The sequence below is a fragment of the Mesoplodon densirostris genome, chromosome 2 (assembly GCF_025265405.1).
Source record: "Mesoplodon densirostris isolate mMesDen1 chromosome 2, mMesDen1 primary haplotype, whole genome shotgun sequence".
NCBI classification, from domain to species: Eukaryota; Metazoa; Chordata; class Mammalia; order Artiodactyla; family Ziphiidae; genus Mesoplodon; species Mesoplodon densirostris.
Window position 1 is genome coordinate 47,594,083 of NC_082662.1, and position 14,612 is coordinate 47,608,694.

At 44.1% G+C, this 14,612-nt stretch overlaps 1 protein-coding gene across 4 annotated transcripts in view; it reads right to left on the reverse strand.

Moving 5' to 3' along the window:
* Positions 1-3,086: 3,086 nt before the first annotated feature.
* The window catches only part of USP24 (ubiquitin specific peptidase 24), a 154,997-nt gene continuing 143,471 nt past the window's right edge, over positions 3,087-14,612 (reverse strand). For all 4 annotated transcript variants that reach the window (XM_060089865.1, XM_060089864.1, XM_060089863.1 and 1 more), the window contains exons 63-68: positions 13,995-14,061; positions 12,481-12,559; positions 8,198-8,273; positions 7,202-7,288; positions 6,751-6,861; positions 3,087-5,752 (exon numbers count right to left, since the gene is read on the reverse strand). In XM_060089865.1, coding sequence (XP_059945848.1) covers positions 5,690-5,752; positions 6,751-6,861; positions 7,202-7,288; positions 8,198-8,273; positions 12,481-12,559; positions 13,995-14,061 — 483 coding nt within the window. In that variant the 3' untranslated portion in view covers positions 3,087-5,689. The remainder of the gene's footprint in view (positions 5,753-6,750; positions 6,862-7,201; positions 7,289-8,197; positions 8,274-12,480; positions 12,560-13,994; positions 14,062-14,612) is intronic.

The window sequence follows — 14,612 nt, forward strand, 5'->3', positions numbered from 1 at the left end:
CTTCCCCCTTCCTCAGCCTGGACCCCAGGAAAGAGGATACCTCTTGCTTCTGGAGCTCTCGCGCTGGCACTCGGGGTGCGCCGGCTCTCCACCTGGGAGAACCCCAGCTCTCGGCCTGGATCACCCCTTCCCAGGCCTGAGCTGCACGGGAGGCTGAGTGAGTAGGGCTGCAGGTGCCGGGCAGCCCCTCCCTCGCTGTGGGGCTGGGTCCACATGCCACCGTTAACGCTGGTCAGGCTGTGCTCAGCTTCCTGCCAGCCGCTCCCAAGATGCCAACACTGTGGGTAGAATTACCTTTATTGAGCAGTCAGTCCGTCCTCAGGCCTCTGTGCAGGAGGTGGTCATCTCCTATGGGTAGGCAGGGAGGTGCTTGAGGGCTGGAAGGAGCCAAATATTGGTCAGGGGAAGTGAAAGGTGGAGATGGCCCCTCACCTCCTGCCCGCTTTAGGGACGCCCCCTTGGGCTCCCGAATTAGTGGAGGATCAGTTTTCCATGCCTCTGGGGGTGCAGGGTGGCACTGATGATGGGTGATGCTTCCCCAGATGTGGCCAATGTTTCAAAGTGTCCAAAGGGCTTCTCCACCCACCTTCTCACAGAGTTTCAGAGTAGCCCTGGGGCAAAGGCAGGGCCTATATTCATACCCATTGGATAGATGAGGATGTTGAGGCCCGAAGCACGAGCCCAGAGTCAGCTGCCAAGATGCCTTGGTTCAAGTCCTTGCTCTTTAGAGAGATCTCCATCAGTTCGGTGATCTCCACGGGCCCTCCCAGTCCTGCTGTTAAGACTCACCTCCCGAAGACAGCTTGTTGACAAAATTCCTAGCTCTTGTACCCACCAGCGGCATGACGGATGCAGCCAGATGTGTCCCAGGTGATCACGGGGCCGTGCCTTTGTTTCTCCCAGCTGCCCTCACCTGGCCTGGTCCCGGCTTTGCAGTCCACCTGGCATCAGCCTGCAGGGGGACATCACCCCAGGGCTGACTCTTCAGTTCCCAGTGGAGGGCCACGTGCTCCATCCACCCTCTCATCCAGTCCTCGCACCTACCCTGCACAGTACACACTGTCATCCCCACTTCAGGAGGAAACTGGGAACCAGGGGTGGGGGTGGGTGCCCGCCATTCACATAGCCAAGAAGTGAGGTGGTACCAGGGTATAAACCCAGATTTGTCCCTTAAGCCAAGGCTCTTTTTGCTGCACCAGGTTGGGCCCCCCATCTTTATAATGACAGAGGCTCATTAGGGAACACAGACCTGGGGTAGCCCTGTGAGCAAGGACAGAAAACTGGGCAAAAGGCACTGGCTGATTCACGGGGACCTGAGTGGAGAGGCCGTTGGAGGGATGCAGGGACGGAGGGGGAAGGGGACAAGGGGGAGGTGCAACTCTCCCTCCTTGAGCTCCCCTACCCCCAGCCCCACCCAAGCAAACAAGCACGCATTTATCTTTTTGGTCTGTTTGTCAACAACTCTCTGTTGCCTTTTTACAGCAAGCAGCTTTTCTAGATCTCTGTTTTGCTTTTGTAACTTGAAGATATTTATTCTGGGTTTTGTAGCATTTTTATTATACAGTGACTTTTTAAAATAAAAACTTGTCATGACTCTTGCCTGAATTTGACCGTCTAGGATGAGGCCTTGCTTATACCAGGTGCCTGATAACAGTCTGTGGGGTGGTTGAGTAAATCAAGCCTTTGAGCAGCGTCTGTATTTTGAGTACAAGTACTTGAGTACTTGTGCCCGTCCTGGGATAAAATCAGCGTCTCCCTCTCGCTTCTGAGTCCCCCCAGCAACCAGGGCTCCCCCTCCTTGGCAACTTCTGCCCCACAATGTTCTAGACGCGTGGGGTGCCCGTGTCCTTTCCATTCTCCTCTCCCAGCACCTGGCACAGGGCCTGGTGCAGTCAATGTTTATGGTATACGTTAATTATACAAGTGGCTGAGGCTTCTATGGTGAGTACTATGTTCATGGTCATTTTTCATGATTTGAAATTAAGAACAGCCTCAGAACTTTCCACCTGGCCAAGTATAATCATCCTGTGCAATGCGGCGCCCCCGGCCCCCAGCCCCACTCTGAGGTTGGCAAGCGTAGCTGTCTTAAGCAAGGCCTAGCTCTCAACAGCCCATGTTACAAGTGATCAGGGAATCGGCCTGCAAAAGCAAAAATCCTCTCAAACTCTATTTGCTGACAATTTAGTGTCATGGAAAGCGTTCAAGAGCTGCCAGCTGCTAAGGGCCTGACTGCCAGCGGGAGTTTGTGTAAGTGGGCCCGCTGGCACCCCGCCTGCTGGGCACGCTGGACACCCCTCGCCCACCACCCAAGAGTCAGGGGTCATTTCCTTAGCTGTCCACGCCTGGATGGCTCCAAGATCTGAGAAAAGGGAACGACTGTTCTTGCAGAGGTTGGCAGCTGGTCACCGGGAGTTGGGGAGGAATGGGTGTGGACCACAGAAGAAAGGTCTGGAGCAGCAAACACCCCAGGAGAGGGGAACCATGTGGGCAAACGCAGGACATTAGGGGTGGGGCTTAGACCTGTGGGGTCCAGCAAGAAATCCAGCTTGACCAGGGACGTGATTTATGCTGGGGACCACTGGGAGACCTGAAAACTGTGGGGCAGATGTCTACAGGCCACTGGTCTGAGTTTAGCACATCCTTATCCAGCTTTGCAAATGAATCCTGAAATGGTCAGGGTATCCAGAGGAGGAAACAGTAAAAGGCTTAGAAAAAGAGCCACTGCCCCTCATTATTAAAGAGTGGACCTTATTCACACCGTCAGTGCAAAGTACAAAAAGGAGGGCTTCCCTGGTGGCGCAGTGGTTGAGAGTCTGCCTGCCAATGCAGGGGACGTGGGTTCGTGCCCTGGTCTGGGAGGATCCCACATGCCACAGTGTGGCTGGGCCCGTGAGCCATGGCCGCTGAGCCTGTGTGAGGCCCGTGTACCGCAAAAAAAAAAAAAAAAAAAAAAGAATCAGCACCATTTCCCACCTGGTCACTGGCCCCTGGCACCCCTTCCCCCGACCATAGCCATTTTCTGATATACACAGAAAAATGTCAGTGAACCCCCAACTCTGTTTTTGAAAAATTTATTTTATACCTCAGAAGCTAAGAAGTGCCACTCAGTGAACCAAATTTAGAATTAAGTTTCTTCCCTAGTTTATCTACTTCCTTTTGAAATTTTATAAACAAGATTTTGTACACAAGAGGTAGCAGAGGAAAATTCCAGTCTGCTCGTTCCAAGCTCAGAAGGTAACGGCACACACCTCGATGTTAGCAGGGAGGGTGGAGCAAGACAGGGTGAGTCTGGTGACACGTGCTCTAGGCCCGCGTTTGTTCTGTCACGGCCGTGTGTGGGATCCAGGGGAAGTCACAGGCCAGGTACCCTTCGGAAGGCTCATTTGCGTTCTCTCCCAGGACGCCTCTAAGGGGCTGATTCGGCCGTCCTAAGAAGGGCCTCACGAAGGGAGCTTCTTGAGAACACACAGCATTGAGTTCAGTTGTGCAATTCCTATTCGATTTGCAGACCATTTTGAAAGATTTATAAAAACATCTTCATCCAAAAAAATTGGCAGTAAAAATGACCCTTCTTCCAAAGCAAGCCTGTCGTAATTGTCACTTTGTTGTATGACATCAAAAGAAAGTCATCAGCAGGTTCGTAGACTGCAGCCATTGGAAATCAAGGTTACTGGCAACGTGAACGTGATGTTCCTCGCAGCAACATGAGCAAATCAACCAGGGCGCCTAACATCAGCGACAGGTGATGCTGGTCCTGAGGAACACGACCGTGAGGGAGCAGGTGCTGGGGGTTGTGGAAGGCATTGTTTCCATAGGAAAGAGGGGACAGAAGTGGCAATCTCACTCCTGAATCTGGGCTCCTGAGAGCGCAGCTGCCAGCGTGGTATCATCACGCTTTATCACAGCTGGCATTTCAGCGTCACGCCCTGTGGGGTCGCTTTGTGAGGATGGGGATGGAGGGGACGGCTGGGGAGATAGTGGGACATGGGGTATTCATGTGCTCAAAATCCGGTTTGAAACATCACACTTGAATTTGCAAGAACATCAGAACCACATAAAATCTGCCGGCTGCCTCTGACCCTTCCTCTGGGGTGCAGCTCTGCTCTTAGGTGTCGGCCCTCCACCTCCTCAGTGTCTTTTGACAGAAGCCACCACCAGCCTGTCACGCAATCACAAACTGCAGCCCGGCTGCACCGTAACTTGAACCTTGGACCGTGAGATGACAGGGTCTGCGGTGCGCACTGGGAGCAGCTATCTGTCCTGTCACGGGTCCACTGAGCCTCTCTGACTCTGCAGATCTATGACTGGGGCCACTCGGCTCTTCCTGAGGCTCCCTTAGTCCTGTGCATGGAGAGCACAGGACAAGGCAGGGCACACAACTAAAGGCAAACAGGGTTGAAAATGTGTGTAGTGACTCAAAACCCAAAAACACACAAAGTATATGAGATATGTTGGCATCCCCCCTCCCCTCCAGAAAAAGGGGGATGTGGCATCTAACCTGAAATGAGTGCAAGGTACAAGACTTGGGAAACACAACTAAATGGATGGTTGTTCAGTTGCTTACTAGTTATTTCTTGTCCCCATCTTTTTAGTGTCAGTTAGTCATGCTGAGGAGAAACTAAGTCTCAAATTCCTTCTCTGCATTAAAATGTCTAGAAACTCACAAAGCAGTGTCTTTCAACTCAAATATTTAAACTTCATATACAACCAGTACCAAGGGTTTCCGTAATTATTTTTCAGCAAAAGCAAATGATTGTAGGTCACATGACTTAAGACTACAGTTTATTCAATATGTCTCCAAGCATTAAAAAGATGATTTTATTAAGTCAAACTCAATAAAATTATATCTTAAAGTGCTTTTTATTTTGCTCTTTTTAAAATTCGTTTTGGGAACAACTCGCAACTTCTTCAGTAACTGATGTCAAAGAACGCAGCGTGTACTTCTGGAGAACACAGCATTTTTTTTTTTTTTATTGCTCTTTCAATCTCAATTATATCAGAAAAATACCTTAAAGAGCTTAATTTCCCAATTTTTGATCCTGGTAACATTTCATCAAGATCCAAGTTTATGCGCAGAGCTCTCATCCAGACCAACCTGAAATTCTATACAAATAGGGAGACATATTAAATACAAAGGTCTGTGTAAACTGAATTCTTTAACTACTATTTTACAGTGAAAAGGAATTTTTATCACATATCTTTACACCATTTTAAATTGGATATTCCTATTCAATGTTACTGCAAGATTAAAAATTTGCCCGCACTCATCTAAAGGCAGCTTGCTTTTTTTTTTTTTAAATATAAAAACCAAAGGAATTTCTTTTGTAGCATCACAGAGAAAGCAATAGCTTTATCCTCACTCACTCTTGTTATGTTCATGTAACAAAACAGTCTACCACCGGCTTTATTTCCTAAAATCTCCACAAATGTGTCAATCCACATACGGACTGTGCCCCGGGGGTCAGCGGATCCACAGGCCGGAGTTCTTCTGCTGCCAAACAGCTCCCAGGCCTTCCCGGGGGCTGAAGAGTGCTTTCCTTAAAACACGTGCTCCTCCCGTCACGGCAGGCTCTCCTGGTCCAGCCTCCAGGCTCTTCCAAAGGGTTCAAGGGTGAGATTCTGATTGCAAAAAGGTCCTGAGCATCTAGTAACCGTGACGTGACTTCTCATCATGTGCTGGGCACGTCCCCTAGGGATCGACATCGTCCAGGTCACTTCTTAACTCGCCGATCATCATGGGCGATTCAGAACCCTTTGGGAAAGGAAAAGAAGTTAAATACATACAGAGTTAAGTTAGAGAAAAACGTTTTTCTATGCCAACGGACTTGTGCTCTGCAGTTTAAACATGTCCTCATTTAACTACTTAATGTTTGTCAAAGGGCAACAAAACGTAACAAGTGTAACACCTTATATTTGATAATTCCTGATTATGCAAAACTTTCATTTCTGTGTTTTCATTTAGTCACAGAAACAACCTAGTGACTTGCCTGCAGTCACAATGTGGCCTTGGGTTAAATCAAATCACTATGCCGAGTCTCAGTTTCCTTCTGTGAAATCAGGGTAACAGTGGCCTCACAAGGTTGTTATGAGGATCCAAAAGATTTACAAACAAACAAAACAGCACACAGAACATCAGCAAGATTCACTCAATGAGGCCTCTGTGCCATGCACTGTGATGGAGCTACAGAGATGGCTTTACAGAAGGTTACAGACCAGAGGGTGGACACGATACACGTCATTACATTTAAACCTGCTGCATTATTGTGCACATAGTAGGTGTTCAATAAATATTGCATTCCTTTTTCTACTATAGCGATTAGTATTAAAAACACTTAAAAAATAAGCTTAAAATTACGCTTTGACTCCCCTGACAGAAACAGATTTCAATGGCATGAGGCCCTTCTTTTCAAGGGTCTGTGTTTCCAGGAAGGCTGGTGAGAGCAGGAGGAGGAAGGGGTGATTCTGCATAACCCAGCAGAACAAGGTACCATCTGGAAGGACCACATCTGCAGCCTGGCTTTATCAGGACGCTCTCCAAGCTCAGCAGAACAGCCAGCAGAGACTGAGGCCAAAGCCTGGCTTAATTTCACGGTGCAGCACTGTGCGCCTTCTAAGCACACAGTGCGTGAGTCCTGAGCAGAGACTACTAGAGGCTGGAGCTGGTGTCTCCTTTCTCTCGATTATGGAGATTCTCTTCGGAGAACCTCAGAGCAGGCGCTGCCCTTTCACACAGGACATGCCCTACTGTACCTGCTGTAAGTGCCTCTCTCCGTTCTCATTCGCAGGACTGCTCTCCGACCCGTTACTGCTTCCCGACTGCTCCTTCTCATTCAGGAGAGCTGTGGCATATGCTAATGTGTCCTGCCGGAGATTAAAAAACAAGACAAAGTTAGGGGGTGTGCCGTGGCAGCAGCATCACTGAGGAAGACTACGCTTCTCTTGACCTTTGGAGGTGGTGCCTTCACATCAACCTCTGTGGCAGTGGGGGCCAGACTGACCGACCCTCATTGCTTTTCTTCCAGGCAAATAACTCTCAAAGTGTACATCAACTTGCTGTCTTTTCATAGAAAATCAATTGTTTCTTCCAGCCTTACTCACTTCTAACCTGTACTTCTTTTCTGAGGCTGCAGTTTCTGAGAAACATACTAAAAATCCTACCTAAGGGATTTCAAGCCACACAAAACCAAAAGGTAACTCTCACCTGAGCTGAAATTGTTCGCTGAAAGGTTTTTCCAGTTGATGTTTCATTAGAGACATTACTCTGCGGTGTCCAGTAATGTTCTGACATCTGAGACAGAAAGTCAAAAATGCCATCAGAGGACTTCCCGGGTGGTCCAGTGGTTAAGGATCTGCCTTTCACTGCAGGGGACGCAGGTCTGATCCCTGGTTGGGGAACTAAGATCCCACATGCCGCAGGGCAATTAAGCCCGTGTGCCGCAACTAGAGAGGCTGCGTGCTGCAAACTACAGAGCCCACGCGCCACAACTAGAGAGAAGACTGCAGCCGCAACCAATTCCCCACGTGCTGCAACTAAGACCCGATGCAGCCAAAAACATAAATAAATAAAATAAATATTAAAAAAATGTCATCAGAGATGACAAATAAGCCCACGTGAGCCCACGATTTCTATCATTAGATATTACAGTACAAAGGGCATCTAGGGACTTCCCCGGTGGTCCAGCGGTTAAGACTTCATGCTCCCAATGCAGGGGGCCCAAGTTCGATCCCTGGTCAGGGAACTAGATCCTGCATGCCGCATCTAAGAGCCCACATGCCGCAACTAAAGATCCCGCATGTGGCAACGAAGATCCCACGTGCTGCAACTAAGACCTGGTGCAGCTGAATAAATAAATAAAATAAAAATAAAAAGCATCTAAAATAGCATATAAATTGACCCAGACTTTGTCACATCAGGAGATTCTTTCTTAGAAGATTCCACTTCCATTCTCAAGAGCTCACTAAAATATCAATATTATCTCTTATATAATCATCCTTACCTTTTTACCCATAAAATTAAAACACATGTATTAAGATACAAATTAAATGCATAAAGATAGGTATCAACTGTACTAAAAAAAAGTCTGAACTCTGAAAATATTTTGAGGACAGTCTCTAAATTAAGTTTGAGATTTTTCCTGGTAAGATATGCTGCCACTGATTCCTATGTTATAGCCAGAAAAGTTAAAAACTCAATTACCTTCTTCTGCAGCCACTGTACAGCCCAACTCCAGTGATGGGAGTTCTCCTTGAAGTATTCTTTAGCAGCAGGACACCTGGTGATTGGAGGAAATTTTTATTAGCCAAATGCTTTCTCTGCAAATATACTTCTTTAATATATAGTACTTTAAAATTTGGAAACACAAGTGCTACTTTCAGTTGTCTTTACATTAAATGTGTACTTTTTTTGGTTTGGATACATTCAAATGTTTAAACTTCAAAAGGCAGTAAAAGATAAATATGTGGTGAAAAGTTTCTTATCTACCTCTAACTCATCCACTTCATTCTATTAAAATTCCAAGTTGGAAAATAAAAAATAAAATAAAAATACCCACAACAAATTGTACACTTAATAAATAACCTATTTATTTATTTATTTAAAGTATAGTTGATTTACAATGTTGTGTTAATTTCTGGTGTACAGCAAAGTGATTCAGTTATAAATATACCTTTTCAGATTCTTTTCCATTGTAGGTTACTACAAGATGTTGTATATAGTTCCCTGTGCTATACAGTAGGACCTTGTTGGTTATCTACTTTGTATATAGTAGTGTGTATCTGCTAATCCCAAACTCCTAATTTATCCCTCCCCCACCTCCTTTCTCCTTTGGTAACCATAAGTTTGTTTTCTATGTCTGAGTCTGTTTTTTCTGTAAATAAGTTCATTTGTATCATATTTTAGATTCCATATATAAGTGATATGATATTTGTCTTTCTCTGTCTGACTTACTTCACTTAGTATGATAATCTCTATAAGTCCATCCATGTTGCTGCAAATGGCATTATTTCAATCTCTTTTATGGTTGAGTAGTATTCCATGGTATATATATATACACCACATCTTCTTTATCCTTTCCTCTGTCGATGGACATTTAGGTTGCTTCTATGTCTTGGCTATTGTAAACAGTGTTGCAATGAACACTGCGGTGCATGTATCTTTTCAAATTAGAGGTTTTCTCCAGATACATGCCCAGGAGTGAGATCGCTGGATCATATGGCAATTCTGTTTTTACTTTTGTGAGGAACCCCATGCCGTTTTCCATAGTGGCTGTACCAATTTACATTCCCACCAACAGTGCAGGAGGGTTCCCTTTTCGGCACACCCTCTCCAGCATTTATTATTTGTAGACGTTTTAATGATGGCCATTCTGACCAGTGTGAGGTGATTACCTCATTGTAGTTTTGATTTGCATTTCTCTGATAATTAGTGATGTTGAGCATCTTTTCATATGCCTAGTGGCCATTTGTATGTCTTCTTTGGAGAAATGCCTGTTTAGATCTTCTGCCCATTTTTTGATTGGGTTGTTTTTTTTGTTATTGAGTTGTATGAGTTGTTTGTATATTTTGGAAACTTAGCCACTGTCGGTTGCATCATTTGCAAATATTTTTTCCCAGTCCATAGGTTGTCTTTTCGTTTTGTTTATGGTTTCTTTTGCTGTGCAAAAGCTTAGAAATTTTATTAGGTCCCATTTGTTTATTTTTCTCTTATTCCTATTGCCTTGGGAGACTGACCTAAGAAAACATTGCTACGATTTATGTCAGAGAATGTTTTGCCTATGTTCTCTTCTAGTAGTTTTAAGGTGTCCAATAAATGACCTCGTGATAAAATCAAACTAGTCTTTAACTTTTGTCATTTAAATAAGAATGATATTATGGGAAAACCAATTTTAAAATGTGATTTTCGAGCACCCCAGCTTTCCATTTTTATTTGCCCATCTAGAAAGCTGTCCTTATTTGAAGACACTAACAATGGGGATATTGCCACTAATGTATATAAAATGTGATATGTGCAGGGTATGGAAGCACATATAAAGACACTACTGATATCTGGACCCCGTGTCTGCTGGCATCAGACATGCTATGTGGCCCCAACACTACTTGGAAATGCCACTTTTAGGCAAGGGCTTATGATGACATGTTGCCAATATGAAGCCTAATTAATGAACGCACAATTGTGGCAGAATGATTTCCACCTGTGTCTACAATGTTATGTCATCTGGAAAACGCGTGTTCATGCATTATTTCAATGGGGCTCTCATTTAAATCTGTTGAGGATGTTCAAATGCAGCAGATTAATCCCAACAGATTTCTCATTCACATTCTGGTACAAGTCCAAGGATGGCAATATCCATGCCTAAGAATCAGCGAAAATCTGGAGCAAAATAAATTAAACTATAAAAAGAGCTCAGTGCAAGACTCAGTGATGGCAGTGCAGTCTGCTCAATAACCTTGGGTTACACTCCTGTACATAAATCCTGAAAAGACAAAATCTCTAATTTGAAAAGATACATGAACCCCAATGTTCACTGCAGCACTGTTTACAACAGCCAAGACATGGTAACAACCCAAGTGCCCATCAACTGACGACTGGTTTAAGAAGATGTGATGTGTGTATGTATATCTATATCTATATCTATATATAGATATAGATATAGATATACACACAATGGAATATTACTCAGCCATAAAAAGACTGAAATATTGCCATTTGCAGCAACATACATGGACCTAGAGAATATTATACTTTGTGAAGTTAGACAAAGACAAATATTATATGATATCATTTATATGTGGAATCTAAAAAATAATTCAAATGAATCTATATATAAAACAGAAACAGACTCACAGACATAGAAAACAAACTTATGGTTACCAGGGGAAAGGCGTGGGTGGGGAGGATAAATTAGGAGTATGGGATTAACATACAAACTACTATACATACAACAGATAAGCAACAAGGATTAACTGTACAGCACAGGGAACTGTATTCAATATCTTATAATAACCTATAATGGAAAATAGTCTGAAACAAAATATATAACTGAATCACTTTGTTGTACACCTGAAACTAACACAATATTGTAAATCAACTATACTTCAATTAAAAAAAAAATAACCTTGGGTTAGAATGCAGTCACTCCGATCTTTTGTTGGCCAATGTACTAAATCGGGGAGCTGAAGTTGCAAACCACTCAGGTTCCTTCTAGCATTGAGAACCTTTGCTTTCCAAGGGTCTATTGACAGATGAATAGATAAGCAAAACATAGTATACATATATCTATACAATGGAGTATTATTCAGCCTTAAAAAGAAACAGGGGCTTCCCTGGTGGCGCAGTGGTTGAGAGTCCGCCTGCCGATGCAGGGGAAACGGGTTCGTGCCCCGGTCCGGGAAGATCCCACGTGCCGCGGAGCGGCTAGGCCCGTGAGCCATGGCCACTGAGCCTGCGCGTCCGGAGCCTGTGCTCCGCAATGGGAGAGGCCACAACAGTGAGAGGCCCGCGTACCACAAAAAAAAAAAAAAAAAGAAAGAAACGGAATTCTGATACATGCTACGATGTGGATACACCTTGAAGACATCATGATAAGTGAAATAAGCCAGTCATAAAAGGACAAATACTCTATGATTCCATTTATGTGAGGTAGCTACGACAGTCAAATTCATGAAGATAAAAAGTAGAACGATGGTTGCCAGGGGCTGGAGGGAGGAGGAATGGAGAGTTATTGTTTAATGGGTACAGAGTTTCAGTTCTGGAAGATGAAAAAAGTTCTGGAGACTGATGGTGGTGACGGCTGCGCTAACAACGTGAGTGTACTTAGTGCCACTGAACTGTACACCTAAAGATGGCTCAAATGGTGAATTTTATGTTATGTATATGTTAGCACAATTAAATAAAAAGAAAAAAGAACCTCTGCCTTGAAGTCAGTCAGCCTGTGATCAAGTCCTAGCTCTGACGGCAGGCATGTCACTTAAACCACCTAGGATATGGGACTAATAACAGTGCTTAACCTCATAAAGTTGTTGAAAAGGTTAAATGAGAATACAGGCAAAGTATTCAGCATAGTGCCTGGGTTCATAAGTGTAATTAGCTGTTATATGACTCTGTCTCTTGAGAGACAATTTTGAAAGTGGGGACCTAGAAGCCGACACAGTTGGTAGTTAACTAAAGGTCTCCTGAGTGAAGGTTCATCAACTCTGTGCTGTCGAGGTCCCTAAATCTGCCTTGGACTCCTGCCCTTCCTGCAAAAAGCCTGGTGGTTTAGCATTTTTTTTCCTTGGATTACATAAGATCTGTTACCTTTAACACTCCCCCTCCACATCTCTTGGAGGTCATTTGAATAGTTGTCTGTACCATCCAAGCAAGCATGCCCTGACTGGGTCAGATTCTCTAGGTACTAAAACAAGGCAGATTTTTTTCCTCTGGTCATATTTGACTTGTAACTAAAACACCATTTCCTCACTGCATTTTGAATCAATACTTACTTCTGAGCAAGAGTTACAAGAAACTTGACACACTGGTAGCAGCGACTGCTGTCCACGTGATTACTGTGGTGCATCAGAGCTGAAGGAACAGAAGAGGAAATTTTAACAATAAAGCACTGAACTGAAAGTGGGTCCAGGTAATAACAGCTCTCTTTTCTGAAAATTTACAACAAACTATTTTGATAAGCAGATAAGAAACTTAACAAAAACATGGTGGTGCTGACTCAACAGGATTCCCTAAATTCTAATGGGTAGAAACACTAAGTAGTATTCAAGAGACACACAGGGTGGTGAAAGTTTGACTTTTACAAGAACTGAAAGGAACTAAAATTTATAATGGCTGATAATTCACCTAGAGACCTTCAAAGTTCTCCATCCACCACACTACTGACAGAGAGTAGTTAAAATACTTTTACTGTGATAAATGGAAATGTATGGTATTAGTCCAGTTCAACAAATATTTTCTGCTCTTTGCTTTTACCATTTAAAGATAAATACAGCTGATCCTTGAACAACATGGGTTTGAACTGTGCAGGTCCACTTATATATGAATTTTTTTCAAGACATACATATAGTACTACATAATTTGTGGTTGGTTGAATACTCAGATGCAGAACTGTGGATACAAAGGGTGGACTCTGGAACTTGAGCATCTGTGGGTTTTGGTATCCGAGGTGGGTCCTGGAACCAATGCCTTGCGGGTACCCAGGGATGACTGTAATGCCTGGTCCCTGTTCTTGAGCAGTGTATGCTCTGTAAGTTCCAGAGAGCCCGGGGACTGCCCTGAGCAGAGTACACCATTCCAAAGGGGGTGGCCTAGAATGCTGTAGCTACAGAACCTTTTTAGGTAATTCTGTATAAATTTCCTTTCTGCAATAAAAAGAGATCCTAAAACTTCTCTTAATACATAGCAAAATCTAAAAGGACTCAAGTTAACTGGAAATACAGGTGGATGGTGGGAGTTGGATAAGACTATTTTTAACTAAACTTTTCCTAAGAAATCGCTCATTAAAGCCACTTTAGCCTTCTGAAAAAGAAAACTCTGTCAAAAAACTTTTATGAATAGACAATAGAAATTTGGGTGCATTCATACCACAGGTAAAAAAAAAAAAATTACATTTCATGAGCTTGACAGTATCCTGCGTCTAAGGTTTTAGTTTTTTCCTCCTCAATGGCTACAGAGTGGGATGAAAGATTTCTTGCTTAAGTGGACAAACTTTAGCTTGTTGAAGAAAGTCACAGCACCCCCAAATCTTACCTGACCCAGTAAAAGGACCTCAAACTGTGTCTTACTAAAAGTAGGAGAGTGTCCAGGGTGATAAGATCCTCCAGCTCTAATTCTCCTGACTAGAATGAGGGAGCCCAACAGCCCTGACCAGACTTCTCGTGGCTTCCTCACTGATCCACGCCAGGCAGAGAGTGGGGGGCAGACCCCAGGGAGGAGAGACTGGCTGGAACGATGCACTCTCTGCACATTTACTGCAGACACTTCTTCATAAGGCAGCCATACTTGCCTAGTAATCCATTTTCTGTCTCAAACACAAATTTGACTCGCTCCACTTGTATGGGATCCTCAATGACCTGGGAGAAGTAGGAAACAAAGGCTTGTAAATGAAGGAAGGAACTTGTGTTACAGCCACTGGTGCCTTTAAAAAAAAATAATTCAAGAGATTATATAGTTTCTCACATAACAAAACCAAATACAAACAAATATTAAGTCATTGCCGTATTTCTCAACAATATATTACATTTTAAACTAAACATGAAAAACTATTACGTAAGTAATATTTGAAGATACACTCATTTCCTAATACGTGTTCTTACCAATAACATCTAGAGTTCTCTGTGGGTTATATGGACGTGTATTTCATGATCCCAAGGATAAGAGGTTTATGGTTTACAAAGAATGTGACAAAGTTTGTTTTTTTTTTTTTTTTTTTTTTTGCGGTATGCGGGCCTCTCACTGTTGTGGCCTCCCCCGCTGCGGAGCACAGGCTCCGGACGCGCAGGCTCCGGACGCGCAGGCTCAGCGGCCATGGCTCACGGGCCCAGCCGCTCCGCGGCATATGGGATCCTCCCAGACCGGGGCACGAACCCGTATCCCCTGCATCGGCAGGCGGACTCTCAACCAC